Source organism: Ursus americanus, chromosome 34, assembly GCF_024610735.1.
Source record: "Ursus americanus isolate L20-20 chromosome 34, mUrsAme1.1.p, whole genome shotgun sequence".
NCBI lineage: Eukaryota > Metazoa > Chordata > Mammalia > Carnivora > Ursidae > Ursus > Ursus americanus.
Window position 1 is genome coordinate 26,718,101 of NC_142160.1, and position 27,293 is coordinate 26,745,393.

Genomic DNA, 27,293 nt, shown 5'->3' on the forward strand with positions numbered 1-27,293 from the left:
CCTAAAAGGCATCAAGAGTGTTAAGAAAATACTGTGTTTAAGAATGGCATCAAGAGGGGCGCCTGGGTGGCACAGCGGTTAAGCGTCTGCCTTCGGCTCAGGGCGTGATCCCGGCGTTATGGGATCGAGCCCCACATCAGACTCCTCTGCTCTGAGCCTGCTTCTTCCTCTCCCACTCCCCCTGCTTGTGTTCCCTCTCTCGCTGGCTGTCTCTGTCTCTGTCAAATAAATAAATAAAATCTTAAAAAAAAAAAAAAAAAGAATGGCATCAAGAGTGTTTAAGAAAATACTAGCCTACAAGCCAGTACCCTAAGTTCACTGTGAGGGGAAGGAGGAGATTTATCTAAAATGACTTACGATTTTTTTTCCTGCATAGAATTATATAAAAAATTGTTTTATCTAGTGTCCAGGAAAATGATTCAAGACCAGAAATTGGGGCAAGAAGCATTTCTCTCTTTCTTTCTACTTGCCCCCGCCCCCCCCCAGTTCTCTTTGGAGAGAGCCTCCCATTACATTACTGTCTTTCTCTGTGCATCACTACCCAGGGTTCAGTTAGGGCTTCTTAAAATGGGTAAGAATAAAGGCAGTGGCATGTAATTGTTTCACTTACTAGGATAGATATCTACAAGAAGAGGTATTCCCCTTGCAGTGGGAAAAGGAAGTAAAAAAGGTGATTAATTGTTTTAGTGTGGTTTTTTGGAGGGGTGTCGGGTCGTTGTATCATGACATCCTTCATCAGGAATGGGGTAAGTGCTCTCAGGAAGCTGTTTCAAAGCACCCATGGTACTAATATTTCAAAATGAAATCTAACCCATATTTCTTTTAGACAGGAGGAGCAGGTGTGGTAGAGCCCAGACCCTCTCTGCCCTATACTACTTTAGAAGTGGGCCCTTCTGCAGGCTTTCAGTACTGGTATTGGCAGGAAGGAAGCAGGGTCAATAAAAAGCCTTGCCCACCTGTCCATTAGGCAGTTGGCCTTCTGCCATGTTCAGCTCTGTTTGACAAGCAGAGCATGGTAGTAGCACCTGGACTGTACCACCTCATACCCAAGAACTTGTAGAGAAGACCTAGCATCCTTGTTCTTTCAGCTGCTTCCCTTATGGAGACCTATTGCCTGTCATTTTTCTCTACGATCCATTCCCGTGTTATTCTCAAATACTTTTTCTTGGCTGAATGCCAGCCCTGTGGTTCCCACTGATAATGTGCCTTTATAGAGTAGGACAGTCCTAAACTTTGCTGTGAAGTGGCTTTCTGAACATTCTGATTTCCTTATCACTTTTTAAAGTGTAGATATAGATATGTTCCCAGGCTCCGCTGATTTTTTTAACCAGTGTTTTCTTGATTTGTATGCAAGATGATTTAAAGTGGTACATGGATAAGCATCTTTTGGATTCTCATAGTTATGTATCTCTTTTAATATATGTGGGAAAATGCAAATTAGCCATTCAAACTCATGATTTCATGGACTTTATAAAAGGTGAGTCAATGGCAAAGTGGATTGAAGAAAAAGTATTTAATAAATAATAAGATGATGGTATGAAGATGGCAAAAATACCGAATGTGGTACATATATGACTGAAGTTTGGGAGATACTCGGGGCACACTTTTTGAAATAGTCTTTAAAATAATATACAAGAGGTGGGTGGGGGGATGGGGTAATTGGGTGATAGGCATTAAGGAGGGCACATGATATGAGCACTGGCTAATATATGAAACTGACAAATTATTGAACACTATATCTGAAACTAATGACGTACTATATGTTGGCCAATTGAATTTAAGTAAAAATTTAAAAAGAAAAAAATAATATACAAAATAAATTCTAAGGTTGGAATGCCATGCCATGTTGGAAGGTCTGTACTTGGCATAGCATAGTTCTTTAAAAATTCCTATTCAAATCAATGTGCATCTCTTTTAAAATAGCTCTTTTAAAACACAAAATAATCCTTGCTAATATCATTAATATGTTTTTACTGAGTCTTTTGTTATAAATTATGTAAGATTTTCTATCTTCTGTAAGACATGGGTAAGAAAACCACTGTTAACTCTGTTTAGATGGTGTGCTGTTCTTTTTTGCCACTTTTGAAAATAATAGCTTTGGGGCCCGGGGCTGGCTCAGTCGTTAGCACGTGTGACTCTTAATCTCGGTTGTGACTTCAACCTTGGGTTCTACGTTGGGTGTAGAGCCTACTTAAAAAATAGCTTTATTGAAACATAATTTACATACCATAAAACTCACCCTTTAAAACTGTGTAGTTCAGTGGTTTTTAGTATATTCGCAGAGTTGTGCAGCCATCTCCTCTGTTTAATTTTCGGGTGTTATTGTCACTCCAAGAGGAGCCATTGGCAGTCACTCCCCATTCTACCCTTTTCTCAGCCCCTGGCAACCACGTCTGTGCCTGTGGGTTTGCCCACGGTGGACATTTTGTATAAATAGAATGGTATAGTATGTGGCCTTTTGTGTCTTCCTTTCACTTAGCATGATGTCTGCAAGGTTCATCCACATTATAGTATCTATCATACTTCATTCATTCTCATTACCATGTAATATTCCACCATATGGGTATATCACATTTATTTATCCATTCAACACTTGGTGGACATTTAGGTTGTTTTGCTCTTTGTTTTTTTCTTAAACAATATTTTAAAATACCTGGGGTCTTTGAAGCAGTTACCGGATGACTCTCTAGGTATGTTGTAGACGAGACTCCTGCAGTGAGTGGGAACTGGGTTTTGAGTGCTTCGTTATTATGGGTTCAAGGAGTCTCTATCTGTCATCTCTTTTTGCTAGTAAAATATATTTTCCTCTGAGCTGGAGCAGTGACTTTTTTTCCATAGCAGAACATTCATTAATAAAGAAACTATTTTCACAATCCCTCTTTAAAGGGCTGAGTTTCCAAAATAGCTTCTATTTGAAAATAGTGTTTTTCAACAATTCTAGAAGAGGAGATCTTACTGAAAAAGCTGATATTTTTGTCTATATTTTCTTTTCCGATTTCTTTATTTTTATCCAACTGAACTCTGTAACCCAGCTCTATTAATACAGATCCTGTTTCCAGTATATGAATATTTATAGACAATAATAAATTATATTCTCTTAATGTAGTTTGAAAAGTTTTGTTAACTTTTTTCCCAGCACAAAAATTCCTGGGTGGTCTGATTAAACCCTCATCTTTAAATATTAAATATTAAGCCAGTTCTTTTTTTTTAAAGGCTATATTGACTGAATTATATCCACAAAAGTGTTTAATAGTTATTTATCTTGGGCCTGTGGTATGCAAAGCACTTCATGGAGTAATAGTCCTACCTTTTGCATCTGCTGAAGTCCTACCTGATTTCAACCATTGTACTCAAATTCTGCAGTGAGGACTGTGAGTGAATTTGAGTCTGAACTGAGATCATGAGGGTTCTAGAAACTTTGTCATGTGAGAATCAGGTGAAAGAACTGAGGTTGGAAGAGAAGACTCAGGCAGTGTGTCCTGACGGCTCTCCCAGCCATTCAGAGCTTGTCTTGTTATGGAGAGTGGTGGAGGAAGTTTGTATGAAAGAAGCATGTGTCAGCAAGGCTGGTACTCCTGCCAGCTGAGGAGGCCTAAAACATGAGTTTGGGTTCTAATTTTCCTCCTTATATACCTTTTCACCATCTTCCAGTTCTGGGAATATCTTACCCAGTGTCTGGACAGTATCTTGCCTACTGCAGGATATATGGAATGTTACATTATTACAGGAATACGTGATTTTATCTTAAATAGAATGCAAACGTAGTGTTTAGTATAATGCAATTTTATTAAGCCTTATTAGGTCAGGATTTAAATTTACCTTACATTTGGTGTATGTGGAAGATTTTTGTCACTCCTTAAAATGAAAGGACTGGGGTGCTTGGGTGGCACAGTTGTTAAGCGTCTGCCTTTGGCTCAGGGCGTGATCCCAGCGTTCCGGGATCGAGCCCCACATCAGGCTTCTCCGCTGGGAGCCTGCTTCTTCCTCTCCCACTCCCCCTGCTTGTGTTCCCTCTCTCGCTGGCTGTCTCTCTCTGTCTAAATAAATAAATAAAATCTTTAAAAAAATAAAAATAAAATGAAAGGACCTGTAAAATAGTATAATTCACCTTGCCAGTAAGCAGTGGAATATGGCGTTGTTTAAGAGTGGTGGGGAAGACTCTGATGATAGTGGGTGTCCATGTTTGTATGGAGATACGGGGATGGTTCTTGAGCCTTTTCCGTGTAGCCGGTCTCATTCAACTTATGGGTTTAGAATATAATGCACTTTGCTGTGCTTTAAATGGGCATTTTTGATCTAGGCTTGGACTGTACTTGAGGCAGTAGACTGTAGTGCTGAGTCTAGGGTCTCGAGCCAGACCATATGAATCTAAATTTCAATTCTGCCATCTTGTAACTGTGAACTCGGGGAAGTATCTTAACCTCTCTAGGCTTTAATTTACTCATCCGTAAAATGGAGATGATAGCCCTACGTCACTGGGTAGTGATGAGTAAGTGAAATGTACTTAATGCGGGGCGCCTGGGTAGCGCAGTCGTTGGGCGTCTGCCTTCGGCTCAGGGCGTGATCCCGGCGTCCCGGGATCGAGTCCCACATCGGGCTCCTCCGCTGGGAGCTGGCTTCTTCCTCTCCCACTCCCCTGCTGTGTTCCCTCTCTCGCTGGCTATCTCTCTGTCACATAAATAAATAAAAAATCTTTAAAGAAAGAAAGAAATGTACTTAATGCAGCCTTGCCTGTCTCATAGCAAGCGCCCAATACATGTCAGATGCACTTGCTAATTGTTGTTCATACTAGTGTGTAAAAGGTCAGGTGCTTTCTCAAAGATTTCTGAATAGTTCAGAGGAGTTCTCAGTTGACTGAATCTCCAAAGGGGGAGGACTCTGGTCTCCCTGCTCTTCTCCAAGGCATTCTAGATTCATGATTCTTGTTTGGGACCAGTATGTTCTAGGGAAGTTTTGGGTGAATGGCATTTTCCTGGCTGACCATAGTCTGGATCTCTTCCAGACTTTGTTCCCAGAACCTCTGAAACGTGGAGTGTTTGTGGAATGGGAGTTTCTCTCGCATTTTTTCAGAAGTTCATGGCTGAATGTGCAGATACTCCATAGAAGCACTGCAATATCAGAGCACTTTGAAAGATTGTACCACCTTATGCTATAGGAGAAAAGCAGTATATTTGTCTCAAGGGAGATATAGTAAAGGACACGAAAAAAGAGTTTAAGTTAATAGGATGACAGAGTGGGCTATATCTAAATCTTCAGGAGTGTCGTAAAACTATATTCCATTTTGTATGATTGAGGTATCCATTCAACAAGTGTCTGTTAAGCATTTACTCATACTGCTTAGTTTTGTCCAGGAGAGAGAGTGTCAGGAAACCCCTTGGTTTTTGTTCCTAACACTGCTTCTCAAATCCAGGCAGGATCTTCATTGCTCTTTTCCTGGTGGCAGATTTCCAGGGCTCATCCTGGTTTTCTCTCCTCTCAGAACTGCCTCCACCCGTTCCTTTCCTGGGATTTTATTTTTCCCAAGACTGGCTGCAGATTGGCTACGCTTGCCTTAGCTTTCACCTTTCCTTGTTGTCCCTGTGGTTATCTTCAGACTCTTTTAGGATTCTACTGTGAATCCTTATGGAAAAAATAGAAAAAGGCTAACAAATGCTGGGTCGTTTAAAGATTTGGAGTTTTTACAATTACAGTTACCAGTTCAGTGCTAAGACAGTAACTGCTAAAATTGTAACTGCAAGACAATTAACAAATAACTGGGGCTTCTGCCTTCTTGTGCTGAACATCACCATTTTCTATCTGTGATTCATCTTACATCTCCCCCAGCCCCCTTGAAAATCCTTCTTTCCAACACCAGGAGAGATTGATGAAATCAAGAAAAAGCCATAATGACCCTCCCTGATACCAAGTAGGTAGTTTGCATTTCCAAGGACCTCCTGCTAGGATGAGAGTCTGTTGTAATATGTACCCTCGATTTGTTTTAATCAGGTGACAGACATGCAGACAAACTGCCTTTGAAAGAAGAGTTTATTACTTACAGTTTCCAAGAGGAGGGGGCACACCAGCAAGGCCACACATGGCAGCGCCAGGGTTGGTCAGGAGGCAGAAGGAGCAAGGGGAAAGCATGGGCATGAGCCTTTATTGTGGTTTCTGGGGGATGACAAGGCAGGGCAAAGTAAGCAGACTTGGGACTGGCTAGTTTGAGTGATTTTGGAGGGCTCTGGGCTATAGGGGTGGTCCCTAGTCCTTGGTATCTTGCCCTGGGAGGAATTGGGGTGGGAGAATATTGACTTGGTGTTTGAGAATTAAAGGAGGTGGTTGGGGGTGGATTGGTTGGTTTGTATATTAGCTGGCCCTGGTACGGTTGTCTCTCTGGAATCAGCAAGGCCCCAAGATGTCAAAGCATAAAATACAGAAAATAAAAAACATGTTTAACAGACATTCTATCCCATGGAGCTGTACTTATCACAAAAAGGTTCTTACAGCAGCATTTTCCTATTGAATGATACAAAGAATGGTAAAGTGGCTCCCTGTACTCCAGGAGTTTATAGTCTAGCTTAGTAGATAAAGCCTGCACATATCAAATAGTGAGTAGTCATGCAGGGCACAAGATTATGTGCCAGAAAGATCTACAGAGTGTAATGGAAGTTCAGTGGAAGGGGAGATGGAGTGTCCTAGAAGCAGTAGAGGGCAGTGGTTAAGAGGACAGGCTGCTGGGTTCATCTGGCTTCATCATTTAGCTGCTGTGTGGTTTTGAACAAGTTATTTAATCCCTATGTTTTAGTTTCCTCATCTGTAAAATGAGTTTAATAATAGTCCTCATCTCATAGTTACTTGAGGAGTAAATGAGCTAATACACAAGAAGTGCTTAGAATAAAGCCTAGCACTGAGTATTCAGTGTTAGCTGCTGTTAGAATTATGGAGAAAAGGTCGGTGGAGTGGATAGAATTGACTTTTACCTTAAAGAGAAGAGAGAGGGGAAATGTTTCTTTTTGGGGGCCTGGGTTGGTGGGTGGCTGGAAGTGAGCCTGACAAAGTCAGGAAATGGGAGGTTGGTCTGGTAGGATGAGACTGAAAAAATAGTTGGTAAGAGTTTTGAGTGCTAGGGAGTTTGCATTTTTCTTTAAACAATAGATATTCATTCAAAGTGCTTTTTTTTTTTCTTTTTAGCAGAGATGGGACATTAAATTTGTGCTTCAGGAGTCAGTCTTCGTAAGTAGGGTTTTGGAGAGAGGAGAGGCTTGGTACAGAGTGTTTCAGTCAGGATGGGTTAAGTTAGCATAGTAACAAACAAGTCTAAAACCTTTGTGGCTTTAAAAAAGTAAAGATGTGTTTCCTGCTGATGCTGCGTGTCTGTCACAGCCCATCTGGGTGCTCTCTACTTATAGTCATTTAGAGGCATCCAGGCTGATAGAATAGCCACCTAGGCACTATCTCATATTTGTTTGCTTTAAGAGAGAGGAGAGAGCACTCTGGAATGTCATGTACTAGCAGTTAAATATTAGGCATCCCCAGGCTTCCGGAAATTACCATCCTTCCATGTTTGAGGGTGAGGGACCTGGGAAGAAGAACTGGAAATGTTTGTGAATAGCACTAATGACTGCTCACCACACAGGGAGACTCATTTAGGAGGTTGTTGTATCATAGGTCAAGTACGTGGTTTTGGTTTCTGGATCCGGGTTGTTGTAGGCAGCGTGGAGAAGAGCTGGATAAAAGAAAGAATTTGAAGCAATAGAATTGAACGGTTCATAATTGATTGGGTAGAGTTATAAAGGTGGGAGGAGTCCAGATGAGACAGAACTTTTAGACCCAGTGGAAGGTGATGCTTCCATAACAGACAATCGGGAAGCTGTTGTGTGTTAGGAAATGGTAGGGGGTCAGTCGGATGCCCTGCAGGCCTCCGGAGCCGTGCTCCCTGAGGAGGAGTCCACCAGCCAGTGTTACCACACACTGTGGTTGGTCTGCAACGAGATAAGTAAAATAGAGAGTAATCATTTATAAACTAGTATAGTAATTATTTTTTCCTTGTTATGGTTTATTCTCATTGTGCTTATGTTAAATCCAATAATAATAGTAATCAGGCTTGTATTTTGTATGTTTTTTTCCCTTTTCTTCTTTTCGTGATTTGTTTTGATTATGTTTTATAAAAGTGTTGACCAGTAACAGGGGAAAAAATAACTAGCCCTTCACTACAGAGAGTTTGAGATGCACTGCTTTGGAGACAGGTGACAGGGACTGCTGGAGGTCAGGAGCTGAGTCCTTTCCATAAGGAAATTGGTCGAGTACCAGATATGTGAACACAAGACAGACTCCAAAATGAGAAGAGGGCCCAGGACTGGGCTTTGGGGGATGTCCAGTGTCTGGGGGCAGGTATGTAAGAGGGGGTATAGACTGTACAGTCTCCCAGGAATCATCAGAGGTGATGGGAGATTAGTAGTGACAGATGCTATGGAGAGTCAAAGGAAAGAAGAACTGAAGTCAGGCTAGATTTGGCAGGAAGGAAGTCACTGTGAATGTTTAAAAATAAACTTTTAGTCAAGTGGTGTGGTCAGATACCAGATTTCAGCTGTTGTAAGAAATGTGTGATCATAAAATAGAAGAGGGTATGAACTGTTGGCTGGAAAAGTTTGATAGCAAAACAAAGGCAAAGGCTAGAATGGTAGCTGTTGGGCCAAGGACGGGAAAGCACATTTTGCTGTTACTGGATTTTTGGTTTTTTATTTGTTTTTGCTGTAGGAGAACCTGAGTAGCTTTAAAGACTCCTGTCCGCTGAGAAGTGGGGGCACAGATGTGGGAAGGAAGGAGGATGTGGCAGCGGTCCGTGGCAGGAGCAGGATTGGAGAACAGAGGCATGGAGTGAACTGGGGGGTGGGAATGGGCGCTGCCTGAAGAGGAGTGGTGCCATGACCCAGGTAACTGTTGGGGGGTAGCAGACAGAGGGTGGTTAGAAGGGGAAATGGATGGGAATTTGCGAATCTCAGTGGATTCAAAACAGGAAAGTGAACGGTGGGGTATTACTTGGGTGGAGCACTGCTGTGGTCCGAGTTCAGTGAGCAGGGACTCCGAAGCCCTAGTGAGTGTGTTAGTGAAATGGCTTTAAACTGTGACCGCGCATCCAGCCTAGGAAATTCAACTTCTTACTCTAATCAACATTCAGTAAATATGAGTACTAAGTGACAGAGTAATGGGGGGAGTGGGGAGGGGGTCGTATAATCCCCAATCATGGTTAAAGGAAGAATAAAAATATGGTAAAAAATGGACTTAAGATAAAATTATTTAATTAAACATATCTAATATTTAGAAACACAGTCATTATTCATTAAAAGTATGAAAAAAATGCAAGTACGATGTTTTAGTTACTCTAAACATTGTAAAATTTGAAATATATCTCAAAACTCCTTTCAGAATCATCTGTTAACTAATTTCTCATTTTCGTTGAGTTTTCTCTTCTTTTGAGGTGTTAGAATAGCATAAGAGCTGGGCAGAGATGCAGTGTCTATTGTTTAGGCCCACTCCTCCCTTCCCTGACTGGAGTATTTTCCCTCCGCAGTCCTGCACCCGGCCTTCAGTTTCCTGCTCACATTTGCTGTTGTCTGTGATGGGCCTCTGGTTTTGCACATGCCATTGGTACAACGTAGCATGTCTGGTTACTCTGTGGGATTGCCATGCAGTAGAGGCCATGAGATAGCAGTTAAGAACACTCTTAAATCCAACTACTTGAGTTCAAATCTTGGTAATCTTGAGGGGCACCTGGGTGGCTCGGTTAAGTGTCTGCCTTCGGCTCAAGTCATGATCTCGGGGTCCTGGGATTGAGCCCTGCATTGGGCTCTCTGCTCAGCGGGGAGTCTTTTTCTCCCTTTCCCTCTCCCTCTCTCCCTGCTCACACATGCTCTCTCTTTCTTTCAAATAAATAAAATCTTTAAAAAAAAAAGGTCTCAGTAATCTTGTACACTTAGCTTCTCTGAACATCATTTCCTCATCTGTAAAAGGGGATAGTGAGAATAAAAAGCATTGCCAGGGGTTAGGAGAGTTTCAGATATGTAAGTAAGCACTCAATAAGTATCTATTATTTCTTCTTCTAAGAATGTTGTCACTGCTTTTCACTAGCTTTTGGTTTTTCATAAAACTGACAAATCAAGTTATTTGCCTCTGGATAATGGAGAGTTGTTAGTAGGTCTCGTGCCTTAAGCAAGATGGCAAAGAGATAAGAGGGAGAATAAAGGGATCCCAGGAGGAGGAAGTCAGCTTCTGGAGAGGTGTACCCACAGCAGGCTGTGCTGTGATTGATGAGTTCTTTGTTGTGTTCTATCGACACATCTAATGGCTTTGACACAGATAAGTTGTTTTCTGGTTTATGAAACTTCTAATGACATGTTGATAGTGCCAGGAAGCAAAACAGTGTTGATGAAGACACATCTGAGGAGGAATCAGACCTGAAGTTCAGCAGGAAAATAACCTATCCAGTGCCTTCGCTGGTCAGCCACCATGGAGCAAGTATGATTTCTTGAGGAAGGGGTAGAAAAGTGAAATTTCCTATTTTCTCTAACTGTAATGCGTTCTCCCAGCAATCCTTTTGCGATCACTCTGCTATAATTTAGTTTAAGTGGCACTCTTTAGAAACTGAAACAAGCTCTACTTTGCAAGCAAGTAGCAATCAAAGGGATAAATTTTTTCTCTTTGAAAATAGAGTGAAATCACTTCCAATCTGATCTTTGCAACCCAATGCCTACTGATAATGTGAGCATAAACACATTAGGCACCAAAGAGGAATGGCATCTGGATGCTGAGATGGGATCAGAATAGCCAGAATACACACAAGCTGCCATCAGGGAGGCTGAATTCCACCGTACCACATCATGTTCAAGCATAATTCAGGCTCGTCATATACTGATGTGAGTAAAATCAGTTTTTGTTTTCAGTTTTCACATTGTAGACGCCCCGCCCCTGCCCTTGCCCTTGCCTGGTTATAATGTATAAATCAAGCCACAGCTGACAGTGATTTGCTTTCTTTCTCCAGGAACAGGCCTTTGACTCTGGTTCTGACTTGGCTTCATTGCTCTGATCTTCATCACAAGCACTTTCTATAATTCCCACAACAACATTAACTCCAGTTGTTGTGTTTTTTTTCTCCCACATATACATATCACAATAGTTCTTTCATTACATGATCACAAATTATATGCAGTCACCCTTCTATGCTTCATGAAAGCAGTAAATGTGAAGCAAAGAGAGGCTATTTAAAACTTGAGACCAGAGGCCACAGTTTATCTTATTTACAGTTTGGCTTAAAGATTGGTATTTAAGTTAATATCATACCGCATGTGGTAATCCTGCAAAGTGCTACATATTTTTATTTATAGTTTAGGGACTAAAGCAAAATCCCCTTTTCAGTATGTTATCTTGCATTATTTACTCAGTGATAAATGGCATTGCCTCACAGGTATGAGTTTTGCAATGAAAGACCCTATTGTAGCATATATTTATATGGGGGGGGTACAGGCTGTTAGAATTAGGGTTCCAGAGGGAATTTAAACTCTGAATATCCTGGTACTTGTTCAGTTAAAACATACAGCTTAATGTTGTTTTAACACTGCAGTTTTTACTCAAAGTAGAACAAAAATAAAAAGAAATGAACAAAAGTTAAAATGCTAGAAACCAAGTAAAGTGACTAAAGGCATATTGGCATATCCTAAACTCAAAGATAAAACTGTAGCAGAGATAAAGGGATTATCTGATTGGCTTGTTTCTGCTGTTTAAAAATAAGTCCAACTTTGTTTATTAACTGTTTCAGGCACCAGTGAACCATTTCTGTCAAATTGGCAAGATATGAAAATGAGGAGCTGAAAGAAAAGTTCTGAGGTGCCAGACAGTTTAGTAATCACTCAAACCTTTGAGTAGAAAACCTGCTCCATGCTATGTCAATGTGTCCATGATTCATGAGAATTTCTACTAAGGAGGGAAAGAGCCTGATATTTTGGAGAGTGTTAATCTGTTAGAGTATGTATTTGTTTTGAAATAGAATTAAAAATTTAAAAATAAAAAGAAATACCAATACCAAGTGGAAATTAGTTCAGGCCCCGCTTATTCAGAAATTTAGAAAATTGAAGCAAAAATAGGCTACTGTTTGCTAAGTACAAAAATAAGGACTTCATAGCAAATTATTATAAAATAAATAATATTTTAGGACTAATATATTTAACACTTAAAAGGTATCATTCCATTATTTTCTGGGCCTCCATTATTTCTGATGAGAAATTAAATGTTATTCTGATGAGAGGCCAGCTCCCATTTGTATCTTTTTTCTCCTGCATGTAATGTCATTTTATACTGGCTACTTTCAAGACTTTTTCCTTATTTTTGGTTTTTAGCAGTTTGACTATGTCATACCTAGGTGTGGTTTCCTTTGCGTTTATCTTGCTTGGGTTTGTTCTCAGATTCTTGAATCTTTAGATTTATTTCTCTCACCAAATTTGGAAAATCTTAACTATTCTAAACATAAATGGTTTCTTTTGTAATACTTTTAGATTTACCAAAAGATTTGCAAAGATAGTATAGAGTTCCCATATACATATGAGCCCAGCTTCCCCTAATATTAACATGTTACATAATCATGGTATATTTGTTAAATTATAGATCTAGTACATGTAGAGAACTGAAACTGCGTTATCTGTGTAAAGCTAGAAGCCACGAAGGGGTGACTGGAGAAAGAAAATTCCATCATACTGTTTCAGTACAGAGGCAAGGAGATTTGCTGTCTCCTCAGGGAAGTAGGTGGAAAGAATTCCTCAGGCTGAAGGAGTACACTGAATCTTGAGCAAGCCAAATAAAAATAAATCCACATTTAGATACATTGAGTAAAACAACAGAACATCCAAGATAATGAAAAAATATAAAAGCTTCCAGGGGAAAAAGCATACATGTCCAGAAATGCAGACTTCTTATCAGAAAAAAGAGATGTCAGCATATAGTAATGTATTCAAGGTGCTAAGTGAAAATAACTATTAGCCTAAAAATCTACTTAAGTGAAAAGGAAATTGTATTTTCCCTAACTGACCATAACAGTGTATACCAACTCAGAGGCTACTGTTCAATGCGACCTAGTGATTCCCCCCATTAAGACGTGAAGTTGAGTTCCCTGTTCTTGAGTCTGGACTAGCTAACTGTACATCTCTTTTGAAACCAATAGACTGTAGTTGACTTTTGAGGCTAGGTCAGAAGTCCTTTGGGACACTTACTTTGGGGGCCACCAGTTGCCATATAAGATATCCAACTATTCTGAGACCTCCCTATTAGAGAGGCTTTGCGTAGCTGCTCTGGTCATCAGAACCCCCAGATAAGCCCGTCTCTAGCTGAGTACCACTGAGTGCCGTACTCAGATTCATAAGATGGCCCAGCTGAGTGTTACCCGCATTCCTGACCCTCGGAATATAATCAAATGGTTGCTGTTTGAAGCCACAAAGTTTTGGGTTAATTTGTCAGGTAGCAGTAGTTAACTAGAACAAAGTTGAACCCTGACAGAAGTAATGGACTGTATGAATCAGTCATGAGAAAGGAAGCTGGTAAACAACTACAAATAAGTATTGACTTTGCTTTTTCTAAGTCGGGTGAGGGTTGTTAACAACAGTGTGATACTGAGACACTGGCAACAGTAATCTGGAAGCTGATAGTGGGGAAAAGGAGAAACTGGTGATAGAACTTTCTAGGGTCTTTGTATTATTCAGAAGACTACTAGAGATTGACCTGAAGTAGGCATGTTAAAGAAAATAAATAGGTTGTATAACTGATGAAACAGTAGAGGAAAAAACAACTCGGAAAAAATGCAACAAAAAGCAGGAAAAGTAAAAGCTAAGTAGCAAAGAAAATCATAGTAGATGGAAAACACAAAATAATTGGCTGAGAGGATCAATGCTATTACAGCAGTAATCATGATAAATGTAAATAAATTTACTTCAGTTATTAAAAACGATAATTATATTTTTTAAATGCAGCCAAATGTTGCTTTGAAAAGATATCCAAGGCAAAACAACCCAGAGCACTTAACAATAAAAATAAAGGGATAGAAAAGATATATAAGGAAAAAAACAAACCAAAGGAAAGCAGGTGTGACAATACCAATCTCAGGCCAAAAGGAATTTCTAGGTGTTTTATCCAGGAAACACTTGCACATGTGCTCCAGGATACATATATAAGGATGTGCATTGCAGCATGGTTTGTAATAATGAAAAATTTAAGAGAATTTAAATATTAGTAGGGAAATGTATAGACAAATTGTAGAATATTCATATAGGGACACTAAGCAGTTAAAAGGAACAAGCTAGATTTGTGTGCATCTGTATGGCTGTATTTCAAAACCACTGCGTGAAAAACAAGTTACAGAATAGTATGTCAGTGTGACACTTCTAAATACAGAATAATACATTTGTACTTCTAAGATTTCTTCTAATTATGAAATTGTTTTATTGAATTTCACAGTAATAAGTTATGTTCCTATGATTATATGCATTTGAATGTCTGAGGAACTATGCCCAGAAACAGTATACTTTTCAGTAAGTAAACTAGCTGTCATTAAGAGCAATCACTGTATCCTACAGAATGAACACACTTGGAATAGCAGAAAGCTATCTTCCTCTGAGCAAGTAGTCTGTAGAGTTAAATATTTTATAACTACTCATAGTGTGCTCAGTACTATATAGTAAGCATATATGCAAAATTTCTCCTTTTCCCTTGAATTGCTTATAGGAAAAGAGATGTGGCATAAAGGGACAGGCGAAGAAGACATGAGAAGAAAAAAAAAAAAAGAGAGATATTTGGAGGAAGATGTTGGTTAAGCATAACTTTCTACTAGACCTGTGCGAGCCAGAGCCCTGTTTTGTGGATAACTAAATGCCCTCAGATGTCAATTACACAGATACTTACTGAGACCCTACTACGTACAGGGCATTCTACTCAACGTGGTCATGCACACAAAGATGTATCAGGAATCCCTAGTTGCTTATAGACCACTGGAAGGTAAAGGTAGCTGCAGAATGAAGCAGGATAAGTTGAGGGTCATGAGAATGATACACATGGCTTTGTAGCTTGAAAGAATGAAATTATTCTCTTTAGAGAGATCTGGAATGGCTTTACAGAGGTTATTTTACACATTTGTAGATGTGCGCATTTCTGTTTGGGTGACTGAAAGTGGCAGGACAGTTTCTTCTCTGTGCCATAACTCTGTTTAGTATTTGATCCTCCCTTCTTCCCCTTCCTCCTGCCTTTCTCAAGAAAAATATTGCTGTATATTAATTCTTTTGAAGCCTTTAATGGTGTTGCTTAGACAGTCATTTAAGCATTTAAAATACATACCACGTAGTACACTTATTTTAGAGGCAGCAGTGGTTAGCCACTGGAAACTAACCATTGGGTTTGATAAAGGGGGGAATTTTATATGTTATGGCTTATGACAGAGAATGGAAAAATGCTTCAGTGAGAAGGCTGGCATTTTAAATTGGAGCACAATAATAGCAGAAAGTGCTGAAGTCAACAGACTGCTTAGAAATATGGTTACTATTTGCTGAGAGAGGCCTTACAAGGTGGCCACGTACAAGCATTTGCAACCACATTTAGTTCAGTTCTTCCCTGAACGTGGAACTGTGACCCTGATTGACGTCAGTGAGAGTTGTATACTTGCCGAGAAGGGAGATTCAGGTCATCTAAGAATCCAAGGCAAGGAGGAGATAGGTGTAATAAGCAGCGAGTTAGAACAGACTTACACGTTATACATAATTTAGGTTGGAAACCATACAGAGGTGACCGTGATCTGAATCTTCTGGGGCTGGCCTAAAAATTCTCATTTCCCCCTCAAAGCTATTAGAATATGAGTTGAGTCTAGTCTACACAACTTGAAGAGGGTAGACAGGGTAGAAAGAGAACATAGAAGACAGTCTTATGAGGTGCATTTGATTTATTACTCGGACAGTTTGAAGGAAATGGCCACAAGAGGTGGAGGATGAGAATTCCAAGGGAAAGAATCGGCAAAGAGAAAAGCATCAGAAATGAGTGACTTTGCCAAATTGCTTTATCTCTCTGGCTTCATTGTCATCATTTGTAAAACTAGAGAGTTGGATTAAGTGAGCCTTAAGGAATTTGTCAGCTCCAGAACGCAAAGAAATAAAGACTTAGTTAACATGGGCAACAGGGGTAAATGTTTGTGTTTGTTTGTTTGTTTCCTGGTTTAATTGCGATATAATTGACCTATAACATCGTATGAGTTTAAGGTGTACAACATAGTGCTTTGATAGCTGGATGTATTGCAGTGTTTGTTTTTGAAGATGGTAGCCCTGGGGGATGTTTGAAACATTACAAACAGGATGGAAGCATTGAGAGGAAGAAAATGTTGGCGAGAGAAACATTTTTTGTCAAATGCAACAAGATTCCCAATTAGTGGGAGGAGATAGTGTTTGGGGGAACAGCTCTTTCTTCTTTCTGGTGTTTCCTGTCTTGTGAGGGGAGCTTGATTACTGTGACATTGCTGACCACTTTATTTCTTGTACCTACCGGAGGTGGGTGGGAAGAAGTGGAACATGTTCTGCTTCTTTCAGCTCTTCCCTTTTGCTTTTGGGCAGCAATCCTGCCCTTGGAGGGCTTTTCTCCTTACTTCTCCAGGCCCTATTCTTGCGTGGGGAGGGTACCTTCTTCTCTGGGAGCTTTGACCTGATCCAGTGTTTCCTATGACCCTCTGGGTAAATCTGTTGAATTTGGGGATTCAATTTTCAGGTACCTTTGGCTCCCACACTAAATCATGTTGTCCAGTGTAGCCTTCATCAGTAATAATGGTGATATTTTGGTATCCCTCTGCCATATCCTCATTTTCTGGTATGTTCAGAATCTGGATGGGCAAGAAGAGTACCATTCATTTGGCCTTTTCAGACCCCAAAAGCTAGGATTCAAGGGGAAAGGAATTAGCTTTGGTGAGAAGGGATATTGTTTCCTTTGAATCAGAGAGGAGAAGGCAGTAGTTGTGAAGAACTAAGGTAAGTGAGCCGAGATGGAGTTTCAGAGATTCGAAATCATCTCAGTAAAGTAGAGGGCCAGATAATCAACTGAGAGTGAGTCAGCAGGCACGGAACTGGAAAGAGTTAGAACCGCAACTATGGGGAGCGTACTCAAGATCCACTGAAGAGAAGCAGACTGCTGCCGGTGAGGGTGACAAGGTGATGCGAACAGGCTTGGCTATGGGTGGGCTTGAAGGCTGCCTCGTCATCTGCTACCAGTCACAAAAGTGGCGAAAACTGCTCTGTAGAATGTGTTTTAGTCTTAAATTATATTAATTTTCACAAATAAATGAAAGGCTCTATTAGGGTTAGACAGTGAATGGTTATATTTATATTGTCACACAAGCTAAATGGTTCTTCAGCCATGGTTTACATGGCCACTAAGTTAACCCTTGTCTCGGCTGATTCAGATTTTCTTCTTGTCTGTGTGTGTGTGTGTGTGTGTGTGTGTGTATACTCAAGTTTTCAAAAAAAAATATTAAGTAAGGTTTTTTAAAGAGCCCAATCAACAAAAGACTGCATATTAGCAGCCCCAAACACCAACAGGATGATGTTTTAACGTCCACTGTTTTTTATTACATAGACAGACCCAGTGGCTTTATTGAAGGTTATTATTCCTAACACGATGAGTTCAGTTGCTTTCATGAAGAAAAGAAAATACTCTGCCTCTTTCCTTTGCCCATTGATTCTTCTAGAAACAAGGGGAGTGCCAGCTTCTTTATAAAGTAATCTCAAAATATTCTTTGCATCCCTGACTTCTCTCAATTCCTATTACGTTAAAAATCAGACTGTATATTCCCATATGCAGTTTGGTGAAGGGTGGGAGAATAAGAAGTAAGGAAGGATTTCAGGAGGTGATTGCACTTGAGCTGGGTATGGGGAGAAAATAGAATTTGGCAGGTGGCTATGGGTACACTCCAGGTATGGCACACGGCTTAGTCCAAAGAGCAGGGAGGCCTGGTGTCTTGTCATATTTAGGGAGCAGAGTGTTGAGCAGGCCCTTTGGCTATAGGACAAGGATGCAAAGGGTGTATGTTCTCTACGACTGGGAAAGTAGCATGAAACCAGATTGGACAAGGCTGCAGGAAGCCAGATTTTTTTCCCTCCTTAGGGTAAGTAAGATTTTCCTGAGGAAATAGGCTGTGGAGATGTAGAAAGTGAAAATTCAGTAGGTTTGATTTCTGGAATGAGATTCTAGAAGGAAGAGAAATAAGAGTCTAGTAGACAGGCAGATAAAATCTGAGGGGAGGTGAGGAGGAGTTAAACAGAATAAAAAGGGAGGGCTCAGTTTTACTTGAAAAGCAAGTGATATTGTTTTGGAGTTGATAGAAGAATACCTCCTGATATTTAGAAATACAAAAATTATTTTAAATACATCTGTCAGAATTGTTATATTCCCTCCCTTTTTCATTTTTGGTAAAAGAATAAAAAATAACAGCATACGCTGAAAGAAATCAGGTACACAACAGGGACTGAAATAATTTCAAATAATTTTTCTTTTAGGCGGATTGCTATTATAAAATAAGAATACATTTTGATTCAGAACTTTTATGAAGAACTTGGGTATTTTATTACAACATCTGTTTCTACATTTTAATTTCTCTTTTTCCTTTTATAGATATTTGCATACTTTTTTTTTTCCAAATGAGAAGACCTTTTTGTTTGCCACAAGAAGGCTATTATCCAGAATGTTAATGGGTTTTCAGCTATTAAGATGTAATGATATACCTTGAGTATTTAACTATAAATTTGAAAAATCTCCATGAACAATCTCAAAGGAATACTTAGAATGCACTCCTGGTAAATTGGCTCATTTTCCTGTAATTTACTGGAAGTGCTGATATGAGAGCAGTCCTAATGTGAAAAGTACATTAATCCCTGGAGTTACATTTTATGTATTAAATTATTACTCTCAAAGAATAAAACGTATGAGGCCATTTAGCCTTCATTCACATTTGTTACTTAGAATCACAGTAGAGAAACAGTCACTTATCTTTGATGCACAAAATTAGAAATGATGCACTTAATATCTTTTAAAACAAGAGGCACAGTGATGCTCAGTTGTGCTTTTGCATAACAATTGATCTTTCCCAAAACAAGGAATGTTCTAGTTAAGAGCATGATTCTTCTTCGAGCTTTGTGGAGGCCCCTTTCATTCCATTGGTAATTGAAATATTTTTAGAAACCCATAATGCAGCTTTCTTTGATGTCAGTCAGAAAGATTAGTCTGCCTTCTAGCCCTGAGCTGCTACCACATTGGGGGATTATTTAAGGAGGTAGTCAGTTTGCTGAAGCAGTGGTTGTAGGAACACTTAGGGTCTTGTTTGGAATTTTGTCTAATTGTGTTTTTCTTCTTTGCCAGGGGACTGAAAGTTGTGGAACCACAATTTGTGACATCAGGTGTTTTTTTGGTAAGCAGCCATTTATGATTCCGGAAGATTAAGGCAGATAGGAAGTCCCTTCAGAGATTGTAAGAAAGCTCTCAAACAGCAGCCGACACCATGGACATAAAGCTGGACCCTTCCCGGGATGACCTGCCTCTCATGGCCAACACCAGCCACATCCTTGTGAAGCACTATGTACTGGATTTAGATGTCGATTTTGAAAGTCAAATCATTGAGGGCACCATAGTGCTTTTCTTTGAGTCTGGGAACAGATTCGAGAAACAGAGGGGTTCCACCGAGGAAACCTGCCGATCAGAGTCAAATGAAGCCTGCAGATTTAGGACGTCGGAACCCTGCCATAGTCCTGTGACAGATACGAGGACCTTCTCATCTAAAACAGGATATAACGATTTTGCGAACTGTGGTAGAGGTGAAAAAGATACTTCTAGTAAAGATGGTAACCATGGCAACCCTGAACAGGCTTCTGGGATTTCTAGTGCAAAGTACCGCTGTGACACAGGGAGTCATGGGAGTGAGGACTTTTTGCTAGTGTTGGACTGCTGTGATTTATCTGTGTTAAAGGTTGAGGAGGTGGATGTTGCTGCCGTGCCAGGTATTGAAAAATTTACAAGGTCTCCCAGGCTCACAGTTGTTTCTGAGGAGCTCAGGAATCAGATTGTGCATGAACTCGTGACTCTGCCTGCAGCTCGTTGGCGGGAGCAGTTAGACTATTATGCTGGCTGCAGCCAGGCCCCTGGCTGTGGGGAACTCCTGTTTGACACTGACACTTGGAGCTTACAGATCAGGAAGACAGGGGCTCAGACAGCTACTGACTTTCCTCACGCCATAAGGATATGGTACAGCACCAAACCCCAGGGGCGGTCAGTTACATGGACCTCAGACCAGAGCGGCAGGTAGGTTCCGGGTGCTCCGCAGCTCCCTGCCCATTAATCTGGGAGATGAGCCTTTGCAATGCCCTAGACAGGGACAGTCTCGGCAGAGGTGCTCCTCTTTATTCTGTGGCATTACCCATCTAGCCTCAAATCCCTAGGCCCACAGTGAAGCAGGTAAATTCCCAGGCATGCTCAACTCTTAATAGGATTATTTCCCTTAAGTCAGGATGAAAAGATTACTTTATTAAGCCCCTGTATTTCTGAGTTAGGAGATTGAAAGTCAAGCCTAATGATTAAATCCCGAGCCTAGCTCTCCGTTGGGATCTCTGCTGGTGACTTCAGTGCTGTAGATGGGAGTGGATACGTGTCTCTGAGCAAATACTTTCTCAAAGTTCCTTCATATTCCCCCCGAGGGAATAAACTGCCGCCAAGTTGGGTCGGTATGAAGCCTGGCCAAGTGCTTCCAAATCAAGCTAGCTCTGCTTTGTGACTTTCTTACTGTACCTGTCTCTTGGCAGCTGTCCCTCTCTGAACTTTGTCAGTTGTCATATAGGGCAAACCCCAAACGCTGGAAGGCTCTGTTTCTGAAGAGCGTGACACAGTCCTGCTGAGACTGCACACCTGCTCTTTTGGCCACCGTTCTTCCTGTTTGGCACCAGGAGATTGGGTTTTTAGTGTGGAGAGAAAGAATTGATGAGACATTGATTTCCAGGGGAGGTGTTTAGGCAGCCGTTTGTTCTTTTCTTCTTGCCCTTCCTTCAACAGTTGTTCAGAGTTTTGAGAATTTGAGAATTTTAAAATGAAACTTCATTGATTCCTCATTATCTTACCTGTTCCTTTGTGCTAAGGTACTGCAGATCAGGACAGTAATTACTGTCGAGTGTGGCTGGAGGAATGCAGATCTCAATGAACTTGTTTCGAGCACCTTCTTTTATAGCATGACTCCCTTGACAGAAGTGGTGGCCTCGGGAAATTGCTTAGATCTCTTTCCCAACCCACCTCCAAAAACCTTTTAGTTTTTTGTTTTTTTTTAAGCGTCACTTCAGCTGTGAGCTCTGATTATCTTGCTCCTCACCTCCAATCTTACCTCTCTGCTCTTACACCCCACTGAAAATGAGTTCACTTCTTGTCTTATTTCTGTTGGAGTCTGAGGCAGCCTTTGGGAAATTGCAGGGTTGGTGCAAACTTACACCAGTACGAAAGCATACTGATTTATATATAGAATAACTTATTGGATATTCTTGGGAGACCATGAGGAAAAGAAACAGGTGTTCTTATTGTATCTTTAAATTTTTTTGAAATTATTAAAGGACGTATTTCAATAAGATTTAGCAAAATATGGCTTCTGAATACTTAATTTAGGAAATCATAGTTTTTAATACTCCCAGATATTTCATTTTTGAATTAGAATAATGGGGAAGAAGAATCTATTGACAGTAGTTGGAAGAAATACTCATTAGTGACTTCAAACATGGCTTTCTTCTCAGTGCTCACTATACAGAAACAGATAAGAGTTGTGAATTACATTACATGTCAGGTGTTGAGTAGGAATGAGTTATGGATAAATGCTGAATTCCATAAAGAAACTGAAGAGGTGCTTGGGCACATCTTGTTCCTGCAAAGGTTGACTTGGCAGATTTACTCGTGATGTCTCCTTTTCTAATAATTCAATAAAATGCATGATCATAGCAGGAGTTTAAACTGTATCCTTGGGAGTTTGTGATTATATGTTAGTAAGTAAATGGCATTTTTGCAGCCTTACAAGAATAATAAATTTGTTTTAACAAAGAAATCCTCAAAAGATGTTTTCTCTCCCTTTTGTCTTTTTTGGAGGTAATTTTATTACAGTCAAGATAATCTTCCATGAATGGCCACCAAATCTTTCTAAACTCTCTCACATGCTTATGAATAAATCTAGGTATATATTGGTAACTGGATACTTTAAGGACTTTAAAATGCCTAAGGATCCCAGGTTGCTAGACAGAAAAAATTCCTTAGTGATAAGAGCAGATAATAATCATCAGGTTTACAAGGCTTTATGAATATAGTTGTGTGAAAATATATAAAATATTACAATTGTGTGAAAAATACAATTGGGTAGGGCTTATTTTCTCCAAGGCATAGAGTCTACATTTACTAAAACTAACATTTTATCCTTGAGTGGCAGAATACTATCAGCATACCTACATTCTTAGTCCTGGATACGAAATGTTTATGCTCATTTTACAACTAGGAGAATTGAATAAAGTTACTGAAAGAGCCTCGGAAAAAAACGTGTTTCAGTTGTAAAAGGGAGCTGCATTTCTTCCTTTTGATCTTTACTATGTCTCTTATTATATGCAGAGATTTCAGTACATTTGAAAAATATATTAGCTTTCAGTAAATTTCTATTTTTAAGCAGTTATTAGACAGAAACTTAAGAAAATCTCTAAATTGTTTCCTTCCCTTTCGAGTTCCATCAGTGGTTTCTCCCCTTGTCACACTCACCCTACCTAACGTTGAAGATAAAATTTAAATTATTCAGTTTGATAATATATAAATAAGAGATCAAAGGATCCCAGGATGGAATGCAAATTGTGACAAAACAATCTAATTGTATTAAAAATGTATGAAACAACCTCACCGAAGGGGGTTGGGGGCGAAGGTGCTGACCTAAGTCGCTTTGGAAATGAGTGGAGTTTTTAAGACTAAAGGCAAAAGGAACTGTACCTAAATACTGTGTTGTAGTTGATAAAGTTGTTTGTTATGGGAGTACAGGTTAACAATTCTAGTACCACTACACATGTATACTAGAATTGAGCAATTAAACAAATTAAGTAAATCTGGGAGCCGGGTTTCTCAATGTTGAAGTGGGAGGTTACAGATGAGCAAGAGAAAGAGGCTAGAATGATCTCTCTGGCAATAGATTAGAATTGGAGATATCACTATAAACTCATGTTTAATGTTTAGTTTAAGATGAATACAGATGGTTGCATATAGAAACAATTATAAATAGATGTTTTCCAAGGAGTAGCATACACAGGTAAATTTCCTTGCTTGTTATCTGGGAGGGTCTAGAAGCACAGTGCCTGGGTCTTGGTGTTGGTGGTTGTTTTTGTTTTTGTTTTTTAAGATTTTTATTTATTTCTTTGACAGAGAGCCAGCGAGAGAGGGAACACGAGCAGGGGGAGTGGGAAAGGAAGAAGCAGGCTCCCAGCGGAGCAGGTAGCCCGATGTGGGGCTCGATCCCAGGACTCTGGGATCATGCCCTGAGCTGAAGGCAGATGCTTAACGACTGAGCCACCCAGGTGCCCCCTGGGTCTTGGTTTTTAATACCATTCTCCAATAATGAAATCAGGGCTTCTTGGAGGAATGGCTAGGACTGCAGGAAATGTACAAGATGAGCTTGGAGCATCTTGTAGTGGCAGAAAATAAGGAAGTGCTCAAACAGCAGCAATAGTGGCCCACAATTGAGGGTATATGCCCAAGGTCCAAGGAGCCATCAGAAAGAATTCTCAATGACCAAAGCTGAACAACAATATAAAATAGTTTTGGACGATGACCTAAAGTATAAAATAAGTATTCATGAGTTCACATTGATATAAATAAATATTTGAATAAATGAGCAAATGGAAAATAGACATATCTAAGGTACAGAAGTTGTCCAAGTTATGTTGATACTCCATCCTCCTCAAGGAGGTGGAACATAACTCTTGTTCCTTATCAAGTATGGGCCAAGAAATAAGAGTGACTTTACATTGTAGAAACCTGGCAAGCATGACCTCAGTGAGGAGATCAAGGTTAACATCAAAGTGAGGAGTCATGTTGATAGTGTGTACCCTTGGTATGATGTGATGAAATGACATCTTTGTGATTGTCCTCCCCCAAACCCATAACCTCAGTCTAACCAAGAGAAAAACATCAGATAAATCCCAGCTAAGGGACATTCAACAAAATACCTGACTAGTACTCCTCAAAACTCTCAAGGTCAGAGTGCCCGGATGGTTCAGTCAGTTAAGTGTCTGTCTTCGGCTCAGGTCGTGATCCCGGAGTACTGGGATTGTGCACCGCATGGGGCTCCCTGCTCAGTGGGGAGTCTGCTTCTCCCTCTACCCCTCCCCTTGCTCATGTCCTCTCTCTCACAGAAATAAATAAAATCTTTAAAAAAAAAACCTCTCAAGGTCGACATAAACAAAGAAAGTCTTAAGAAACGGTCATAGTCAAGAGAAGCCTAAGGAGACATAATGATTAAAGATAATGTAGTATCCTGGAGCAGAAAAAGGACATTAGGGAAAACCAAGGAAATCTGAGTAAAATACAGACTTTAGTAATATATCAATACTGGTTTATCAGTTGTGACAAATATACTAATGTAAGATGTTAATAACAGTGAGTATGGGGTGAATGGGAAATCTGTGTATTATCTTTGCCTTTTAAAAGTATACCTAAGCCTGACCAAAAATAATGTTTATTAAAAAAATAAACTTCAAATCTGGAAAGCAGTCACCATCTTTCTACCTTGGAATCCCTTAGAAAAGTAAGGGCTGCCTTCCCATTTTTATCAAGTGACAGTGGTTTCTGGAGAACTGAAAATGTATTTGAAGTTATGAAAGAGTATGTCCAATAATTGTCAGTAATTTCTTTTTCCCCATTACTATTCTAGTTCTAAAATGAAGTGTCTGATTGTATAAAAGCTACATTTTCATACTGGGGCTTAGCCATTGTGGGATTATGGAAGTTCTTGAACTGAAATGTTCTTTCTTGCCTCTGTCCTGTAGATACTGGATTATAGGTGACATTCAAAAAGGACTGCCAAAACAGACACATATATGACAGTCTGATACAACATGCTTCTTGGAAAGCCTGCTTATTAGTGTAGTGTGAGTTTGTGTGGCCTCTAAAAATATTTTGAAGAACTATTTGAGAACAGGGACAGAGTCAAGAATGTGTTAAGGGGTTGCTGCTAAGCTAGAAAGGAAAGAGACTTAAAATCTTTTTGGGGGGCGCCTGGGTGGCGCAGTCGTTAAGCGTCTGCCTTCGGCTCAGGCTCCTCCACTCGGAGCCTGCTTCTTCCTCTCCCACTCCCCCTGCTTGTGTTCCCTCTCTCGCTCACTGTCTCTTTCTCTGTCTAATAAATAAATAAATCTTTAAAAAAAAATCTTTTTGGTTCTAGATCTTCAGTATACTTAAGAAAAAAACTTTTAGAAATAGAAATCTTTGGTTCAAAGTTTATGTACTTCTCCATTCCACTGAATAAAATGTTATTTAAAACCAAAGCATTCTCTCTGGTAACCCGTTCCCTTTTCCCTTAGGATCATTATAGTAGTTGTGGAACCAGCCAAGTGGTCTAGGGAACCTGGGCTTAAGCTGATGACATGACTGAACATGAGTTGAATGGAGTGGAAGTTCAGTTAAATATAGGAAATTTATTTTTAAAACTCCACTTATTGGATCATTGTTAAAGATAAGGAAACTGACTAGGAAAATACATTATAATTTAAAGTAATATTAAAAAATTTTAAATTCCTTAAATCAGTATGATGATGTTTCAGACAAGACCAGGATGAAGTTGGCAAAATACTAAAGAGAATAATTTTTCTTTCTTATGTTTATTACTTCGCTGTTGGACCAAGGAAGATGTAGACTTTTGGAGTATTTTTAGTTTGACATCAAAACCAGATGTTAAAACATGTTTTTTCTTCCCCCACAAAAATAGTTCATCGTTTAATATTTTGCTATAAAGGACAGTTTGAAAAGAATGAGCAGGAGATCTTTGGGAAGAGATTTCAGGTCTAAAAGGAGCATTTCCACAGTTAATCCTTTTTTTTTTCTTTTCTACTTCAAGAAACCAATACAAAATGCATGAGAACTGAAGTGGAAATACACATTAATGCTATAATATCATTGTAAGATTACAGGAGGAATTGATAATCCCAACCTTGAAAATGTTTGGAAGGGTTCTACTAAAGTAGCCATTTCTCCCCTTGCTGACATTCTAGATCTATCTCTATTTACCAGGATCCCAGGTGAGTCACAGGACAAAAGGCAGTGATGGACTGTCTTAATTTACACAAGTAACCCAAGTGACTCACCAAACAGAAAAACCCTGAATAACCAAACATCAACAGAACATAACAAATCACAGTGACATAACCAAAGCGCATAGTATGTTGGAAAGAACCTGGAAAGTGAGAGCCAGGAGACCAGAATACTCGTCTGAGCTGTGCTGTCCATTAGCTGTGTGACTTCAGATAAGGCCTTCTACATCTCTGGAGCTTAAGTTTTTTGTGTGTTAAAAAGAGATTTCATCTTAGGATCTCCAAGTGAGACTTCCAAATGAGAAATGATGTCTTTGCTTTTATAAACAGCTTGCCTGATTTGTACCCAAAACACTTGCGCTGAGAAGTGGTGAATTTCTGACTCAAAGCCACTTCCATTCAGTCCAGTTCATTTTGTACACAAAATCTGAGTCAAAGCAGCATTCTCCTTGCACCTGCCATATGTCCAGTATGATTGAAGGATCCCACTTTTGGTAATTGTGCCATGAAGGAGAATATAATAAGGAAGGTGTGTGTGTAGAGCTGGGGGGAGAGAGTGAGTCATAGTTGACATTTCCTATTTTAGTAGTCTGCCTCTTGGTTTTAGTGGCATAAGAAAGCAAGAGGGTTGCTTGCTTATAACTCGGGTTTAATGAGAACATGGAGTCTTACAAAAGATCAGGTGCAGGAAGGGGAAGAGATGGTAAGGAGGAGTCCTGAAGACTTTGTAACCCTGGCAGGTTTTCTAAAAGAATTGGACTCACAGAACTGTCACATCTTTGGCCCCCTGGCGACAGTCCTTCATTGTGGGAAAAATCCCAACAAGCCACACTGGCTCATCTCATCACCTCCTGCCTGCTTCTCCTAAGGCAGCCCTCTCCCCAGTCACTGAATGGTGGTACCAAGTCTCTGAAATGGGTGGTTTTATGGAAAGTGGTAGAACTTGAAACGTTTTTTAAATTAAGAAAA

At 39.9% G+C, this 27,293-nt stretch overlaps 1 protein-coding gene across 19 annotated transcripts in view; it reads left to right on the forward strand.

Moving 5' to 3' along the window:
- The window catches only part of AOPEP (aminopeptidase O (putative)), a 323,900-nt gene that overhangs the window by 11,035 nt on the left and 285,572 nt on the right, over positions 1–27,293 (forward strand). For all 19 annotated transcript variants that reach the window (XR_006776735.2, XR_015722917.1, XR_015722920.1 and 16 more), the window contains one exon: positions 19,393–20,328. Coding sequence is in view for 9 of the 19 variants with exons in the window: in XM_045780965.2 (XP_045636921.1) it covers positions 19,532–20,328 (797 nt within the window). In the remaining 10 variants the exon portion in view is untranslated. The remainder of the gene's footprint in view (positions 1–19,392; positions 20,329–27,293) is intronic.